General features: G+C 47.4%; 1 protein-coding gene across 1 annotated transcript; it reads right to left on the bottom strand.

Moving 5' to 3' along the window:
* Positions 1-46: 46 nt before the first annotated feature.
* On the bottom strand, positions 47-5,545 carry LOC135809185 (N-acylethanolamine-hydrolyzing acid amidase-like). The gene is made up of 7 exons (XM_065322472.1): positions 4,925-5,545; positions 3,881-4,039; positions 3,043-3,213; positions 2,544-2,603; positions 1,500-1,634; positions 695-901; positions 47-483 (listed from the first exon to the last, which is right to left on the bottom strand). The coding sequence occupies exons 1-7, from the start codon at positions 5,159-5,161 to the stop codon at positions 277-279; spliced, it is 1,176 nt and encodes a 391-aa protein (XP_065178544.1). The 5' UTR covers positions 5,162-5,545; the 3' UTR covers positions 47-276.
* Between the last annotated feature and the right edge of the window lie 1,996 nt (positions 5,546-7,541).

Consider the following 7,541-nt stretch of genomic DNA (forward strand, 5'->3'; position numbering starts at 1 on the left):
GGTGGTGGCAGTCATGCGGGTGCGGAAAACTCAGCCTAACTGACTCTCACGCGGACCGTGCGTTTTTTGTTGTCAATTACTAGTGGCAGCTGCCAAGAAACAGCATGGCATAATCCTTCAGACGTTGTACAATAATAACACCGCTGCCACTAAAGAAATAAGGTAAGGTATTGGAAATATGCCCGGTGTATGAGAGTGTATTGTGTATGTTCATCCCAGCTACCGGTATAAAGAGTCACTGTGGTGGATTGTATGTTTGCTCTAGACCGAATCTTCTCAAAGATATACAACATATGTGGTGATGTGTCCAGTCTTGGCCGACATCAGGCTAGTCCAGGTCGTCTCGTTGTTGCGTACTGGCCAGGTGTTGAGCACCGATACCAGGCCGTCGTATGTAGATGCAGACTGGCGGCCCAGCTGAGTCATATACTCGTTACCGTACTTGCGACGATTGTCATACGCCACTGGCTCTCTCCAATGATCCTGCAGTGAAAACGAAACACCAACTGATGAAGGTCTCGACAAGAATCTAAGGCTACAGCATCACAGTAAGATACAAGTACTAGTTCTCATTTGCAGCGATAGTCCCTGTCTGTTCGTTCAAAGGTCAGCAAGACGGCATGTATGACTAACCCACTACAGGACATAACTGAGGCACGCAAAGATTGCTTTATGCAGGCTGTTAGCCACTCACATAGTTTGTTTCCAGAAGATACCAAGAATAGGAGGCACTGCTGTGGGACTGCAGCTGCCAGACATCGTCCACTTTGACGCGATCTCGTGTGATGACGGCACCCTCATCCCTGGCCACTCCAGCCACGATATAGTACACAGGTGCTGTGAGTGGTTGATCCATGAGCTGGGTGACTGCTTCCGGATAGCTGAGCTGTTCCATCAGTAGCTGTAGGAACAGCAGAAAAAGCAGAAGTGTGCTATTTGCTGGTGTTACCCAGTGCACACCTGGGATTGATGCAGGTACTGGTGTGTGCAAGACAATTACATGACTGGATAGATTGAGTGCTGTCCTTCAAGGAAATAACCTAGCAGAGCATGCCAGAGGTAGTGGAGTTGTCTTTTCACTGGCTGGTAACTATGAGTCTGCACAACTGACATGGCCACCCCATCACCCACCCCTTCAAGGTATACATGTACACGTAGTTCAGCTACAGGCGTGGCAAGCGAAACCAGGATTGATGTCTTGAAACACACAACTGTACATGGTACAATGCAGTGTAGCCAGCACGGATTGTGAATGTTGTTTCCAATAGAACAGTGCATTTAAGTGTACTCCTTTCCGGCATTCAAGCCTGGCTTATTTGCCGTGTTAGTTTCGACGGTTGTCATGCCTCACATAGTCACAGCTACTGCTCATCACTGCATGGCCCTGACCAGGAAGTAGTAGAATATGTATATTGCAGTATTAGCTAGCTCCGACACACACCAGCTGAATACATCATGCGCAGGGAATGGATGTGGTGCACACTGCACAAGTAACATACCTTTCTGAGCAGATGTGTAGGGCTATTGGATCCTGCTTTTATCGCTTGCAGGGCGTCCAGAACAATCGAGCCGCCCAGCAGTCTTTCATTTATGGATCCTGAAAATCCATTGTAGGTGACACCATTCAGAAATCCCTAAGATAACAAAAGGAAATATTCAGAAATCCCTAAGATAACAAAAGGAAATGTTCAGAAATCCCTAAGATAACAAAAGGAAATGCAGACGTGTGGTGAACATGTCTTTGTCCAGTACCGTAATGTCGCATAATAAAAGCAGGTGCTTTCGGCCGTATAAGCCGGGGTTCAAAATTCAAATCATGCTTCTATTCAAGTTATGCTTCTATTCAAGTTATGCTTCTATTCAAAACATGCTTCTACGTCAACATCATCAGTCTGCACTGTGCAGTGCATACCGCCACACATGTATGTACACAATGTACTTTGCAGGGAGCGGCTTCTATTCGAACCATGCTTCTGTGTCACGACACGCTTCAAAAATCGGCTTCTATTCGAGTCATGCTTCTATACAGGTCATGCTTCTATACGCAACACTACAGTATGCGATCTTGCCAACACTCACCCACAAGTACACTAGCAGGCTGGTGGGTCTGCACATGCTTATGCTACGGTTCAAAGGCACACATGCAAGTTTCCATACTAGCCGCATCTCTACAGGGCACAACTGCTGCAAAAGACATATCAGGATCCACTGTTGACTTTCAAAGCAGATAACTTTACCATGATGGCAAGTACATGGAGGCTATCCGGATTCCTTACAACGTTAAGTTTATAGCAACGAGGCTGTGATTTCTGACTATCAACGAGCCTTGGGGCGGGATGTTGATGGTCTTGCAAACAAGAAGACGTGTAGCAGTATCTATATAATGTATGCCATGTTGCTATTGAACGTTGTATCCGGCCCTGACTATGTGTATCCATGACTATGTGTATCCCTGACTATGTGTATCCCTGACTATGAAGATGCTATGCAGTACAGGCAGTGTGTACATGACGTATCTCGCTTCCGTGGCAACAGAGACTTACGACAAAACCAGCTACTCCTGTTCCCGTGAAGAGCAAGTCTCCACCGCGCAGGACGTTTATCTGCACACGGTGATCACATGCGGAAAGTGCAAACACAGTTAACACACAGGTATTATCTGCTGCCCACTATGAGGGAAACAGGCAAAGCCAAGCGGCGGGAGTATGATAGCGTTAACCATACTTGTACATACATGTATATGATGCTTCGGTCTGGTGTCAGCTATCCAACAAGGCCCATGTTCCCGAAGTGGTCAGATAAGTTATGCTGTGACTGTGAACAAATCTCTTTTTGAGTACCTTGGACTCACCACTCCCCGCGCCGAAGGTATTGACCAAACAGAATTGCCAGTAACTTAGTTAGACTGCACAAAGCCCTATGCCGGTGTATTCCTGTGCACTACAAGCCAAGTGAAAACTGAAAATATCGGTCCGGCTTATGAACCGGCTGTTCTTGGACTGGAGCCGGGGATGTCTCAGCAAATGGGGGGAGTCTAAGTACCTGGATGATCAAATGCCGCAGCTCATCTGGCAGGTTCCAGTCCAGGTTTCGACCGTGTATGATTGAATAGTCCTGCGATTGGACAACAATAGAAGTGCAAGCTCCTGCTGGGTGGAAGGTCTCTCTGTTCATCGTCGCATTCCCAGTTGTGTTGGGTCGACCTGGTCCTAACTGCAGAGGGAGCACAGGCAGCAGAGAGAAGAATGAAACCCCCGTTGGCTGCGGGTATGGGAGAGCTGACTTGCCCTGTAGTCTGAGGGCACGAGAGGCTTCTATCACTCAAGTTACAGGAAGTGAAAATTTGACATAGAGAAGACTGCGATCTCTGTGTACCTCTGTGTTCCTGGATGGTATAATACGGTCGGTTTCCACTTGCTTCAGTTGTACTGGGCATAGCATGTCCAACTCTCACATAGACATTGTAATGGGGAAAAAAACTTTGTGGTTCATAGCAGCACATGATCTACCTAACAGTTTGGTATTTTGCTCAATGTACACTGAGCTCTGACAGTCACTATGGTTCGACTATCAGTTCTATGCATCGTGCCAGGATCAAAACAGTTGTACTTGTATATGTGTGTAGCAGCAGGTTGTGTAGCAGCGTGACGGGGCCTGGCTGTTTAGCAGCTACCGTATTTTCCCAAGTATAAGCGCTAAGCCGCACTCTAAATACTCAAAATTCATCCAAAAATGGGGTGCGGCTTATACTCTGATGATCAAATTAACGGTGATAAATAGGATAGATGTCTGTATTTCGCGACAAAACTTCAAGGTGGGGGGGGGGGGGGGCGGGGGATGCGGCTTATAATCTGGAAAATACGGTATGCTTGTGGCTTACGTGTCTGAGCTCATAACCAAAGTTGAGCATGACGATCGTGCCAACATCAACATCCATCACTTGCGCCACTCCCTTCATTTCCCGGCCAAGATCACCAAGGTACTTGTCCAGATTTGCACCGATGTCGTTGAGCACGGCTTGCTCTTCCTTGCTGTGCACCTGCACACACAGAGTACAGAACCAGTCAGTGCCAATCGCGGTGATGTTGATGCCTGCACCTCTTGCAGATGGCAGCAACTTTAGCAAACTCTACTTTCATGCCGCAGCTTTCCACGGTCATAATTCTTCAAGTGCCACTGATGTTGAGAAAAAAACTCACCGTCTCCAGTTTACACCAAGCTGAGGACATAGTCATTGCATGTCATAAAATTATCAGGGTGCATGGATCTCTGGAACTTGTTGAGTCTAAGGTGTGCACTATACTCACAATTCATACTGTGGCTCTTAGCACCGGTGTCTACAGACATTGTTGTACATTTAATAGCCAGTAAGTGTGCACGCAATGAGGTTCACAAGGGACCGTCGGCGGTAGAAAATTGTGGCCTCCCGGCGTGCGCACCGAACTAATGTGGCTGAACTACTCACTTTCACACTGGTACTACATGACTGATTGTATTCGCAGAGATGTCATATCAAAGCAACTTTCAAAGATTCAACCAGGCATGCATTGGAGTTTTTCGAGCTTCTTCCTTAGCTTAGGGCAGTGTGTTGTGGTCTGTTTTTGGCACACTTGAGACAGGCTGAAATACCTCTGAGCTGGTGGTTTGTCTGGTATTTTCGCCGTCACTGGGTTGAAGCTTTCTCAAACCTGTACCCTGGACTCCCCATGCCCCCCCCCCCTTCTGTTCTGCGGGTTTGGCTGCTTGGCATGTGCCTGATTTGCCTACACTGCAGTTCCAGTCTAACCGGCGGTAACCGCTAAGCTGGACCAGAAAATCCATGGACAAGACACTGAGATAATTATTTCTATCAATTTTTCTGCTCAGTAGCCAGTGCAGTACAGACTCAGTCCGTGCTACAGTACTACTAATACTAGAGCTGTACCTGTTGTGCAAAATAATCAATGATGGCTTGCTTTGCTCCGGTGAAATGTTTCAGAATGTGGGTCCAGCGTTGCTCAGGTGCATCGTCCAGTGACAAATTGTACGTGGGCGCAACAGGGCCCGGCGGTCCAGGATTCAAGCTAGCGACGGAAGTAGCCACCGCCACAGCTGCCTGTATTTGTACTAGCGTCAATGCGCTGGCGAGCAATGCTACTGTTGGCAGGACCACACCACCCATCGCTGCAGCTTGATGCTCTCGAAGTACCGGTACCGCTTGCACCTCTATTCGGATGTCCTTCGCCGGCTTCGGTAAATGGCACAGTCTACTGTCCAGGGAGAGGGACTCGGAAATAGTCCAGTCTATCTTCGATCAGGTCTTTGCCGTTGGTAAAAGTCCACTTCGAAAAACTCCCACCCACTGACTCATACAGCTCCTACTTCGCCTTAGCTGACCACAAGAACTAGTTTTGTGGTAACTGCTCTCCGACGACCGTGGCGTTTTCTCGCCTCCGATACTAGTGGGTAAGAACACTTTTCAATTTCTTTGCTTCTGACTGTATGAGCATGAGAGAAAGTCTTTGGGTCCACCTAACAATTATGTGATCCGTGACTTTTACATCACTGATTCAGCCTGATTGATGCCTGTCGAGTCTATCAGTATCAGTGTCAAAGCCAACAAAGCCCTGGCTGGAGGCTGGACATGGTCACATGGTGTAGACTACAAAAAAACATGGTGTGACATGAACATGATTGGACTTGGAGTTAGGCCTATAGCCTTATAGGGTGTATAATCATATTGGTCAAAGACTATTAACTTATTAAGTACTTTATTTAATGCCCGTACTCTTGGGATACATAATTATACTGAGCGTGTAGTGCAGCTGACTGTTTTGTACTTTGAAGTAGCTATGCTGTAGTAGTAGTCACTGAAGGTATTCGACAGATAAGGTATTTTGCCATGTGCCACCGTTAGCAGACGTGTACTGGGCCTTCTTTGGCTGTTGATGGCAGGTCATCTCGTGCTGAGGTCACGGTTTGTCATCATCTGAGGGCTGCAGTTGAGCCCAATGCCCAATGCCGGTCATGGATCATGCACAATTTTGTAGGCCACCGGGATAGCCAGTGTAACAGAAGCTACTAGGATTGTCACGAGGCAGGCACTTGACCCTGGTGAGTCACCTGTGTCTACTGCTCTGCAAGATTAGGTTAGTGTGGCTCACTTTGCCTGAGAGGCTGAGATTGAGCTGGCATGGCAATGATGAGGACGCCACAGACCACTGTACATGTGACTAATTTTATACCCTTGCTAGGTAGGGAGAAGTACGTGAGGATCCGGGACGGGGGGGGGGGGGGGGGTCAATGGCTGGATGCTGAAGACGTTATATTCCTGCACAGGTGATCACTGTTCTATCATTAGCCACAACAGTATACCTTTAATAATTCCACAGTGACCTGCTGGGTTCAAGTAAACCTGTTACATTGTGAGTGCGGCCATGGAAAGCAGAACGACTCGTACTTATCGACTACAAGACTTAGTATTAAAAATCAGATTGAAAATACTGCAATCTCAAATCATGCGCTCTACTATATTTTAACTTAGTACTCAATGGAGTCCAATCTCATGGCCTAATTCCAGGTGCCTAGCGGCACGGTTATTTAAGCCGCTACTAACACTGGGCCATGCATTGGTGCTGTGGGTGCTACTATGCTGCCTTTTCCGACTGCATGTGACCACATTGTCATTCAGTACTGAGGCTTTGGAAGGTTGTGACTTGAAGTAATGAAGTAGTAGAATGACTCCACAGTCCCACTGGGTGTGAGAGGCAGAGACCAGGGATGACACCTGCATGGGCCCTGGTCAGTATGCAAAACGGGAAAACGGGTTTGCAGCACAATCAAGCCGTCCTGTAGTGAAAGCGACCGTGAATTATCTACCGCAGGGTTTCAAGTTCGCATGCGAGCAGCTTTCTCGCAGTGATACGCAGACAGCGGGTAGTAGCCAGGAGTAAGGAATGTATTTCTCGAAATTCAAGTTGTGCCACACCGGAAAAAAAGAATCACCCTATGATCACAATGAAAACCCCTGGAGTTGAGACAGGCCGAAGCCTAAAGTTTCAACTCCAGACTGGGGCTATTTTTAACAGACCCAGCCTGGATTAAATTCAAATTGGTGGTCATCATTTGTGCAATGCTCAGCAGCATCACGACCCCGCGGCGCTTCAATCAGCATGGCATACAGTAGTGTGCATGGCCGGCCAGACGGCCAAGAAGTCAGTCCTACTACTGTGACCTCATTACTTGTGGTGCCTGCTAGCCGCATGATTGTAACGTTAGCTAACCAATATTTATTTTAAAATGTTCTGTTGAGTTTTGGGGTACATGTAGCAGTATCATGCATTCTGCTTTTTTTTTCTCAATATTTACATGCCAGATTCTACCATGATGCCTGAGCAAGAGGTCAAGGGCCCTACCATCACTGTGACCAGAGGTAGCCAGTAGTAGGGACCGGCGGATTCTGCTCGAAAAGGTGGCAGATTCTGCTCGAAAAGCAGTGAAATTGGCAGAACCATACAAGCCTTATGGCGGGCAATTCCTCGAATTCTGCTCCATTTTTTATC

Source organism: Sycon ciliatum, chromosome 2 (genome assembly GCF_964019385.1).
Source record: "Sycon ciliatum chromosome 2, ocSycCili1.1, whole genome shotgun sequence".
Classification (NCBI taxonomy): Eukaryota; Metazoa; Porifera; class Calcarea; order Leucosolenida; family Sycettidae; genus Sycon; species Sycon ciliatum.

Excerpts from the sequence above, each read along its gene's own strand:
- LOC135809185 (XM_065322472.1), bottom strand. The coding sequence starts at position 5,161 with ATGGGTGGTGTGGTCCTGCCAACAGTAGCATTGCTCGCCAGCGCATTG. Across the intron at positions 4,040-4,924 it reads TTGATTATTTTGCACAACAG|GTGCACAGCAAGGAAGAGCA; the intron begins GTACAGCTCTAG and ends CTGTGTGTGCAG. Across the intron at positions 1,635-2,543 it reads CAGGAGTAGCTGGTTTTGTC|GGATTTCTGAATGGTGTCAC; the intron begins GTAAGTCTCTGT and ends TTGTTATCTTAG.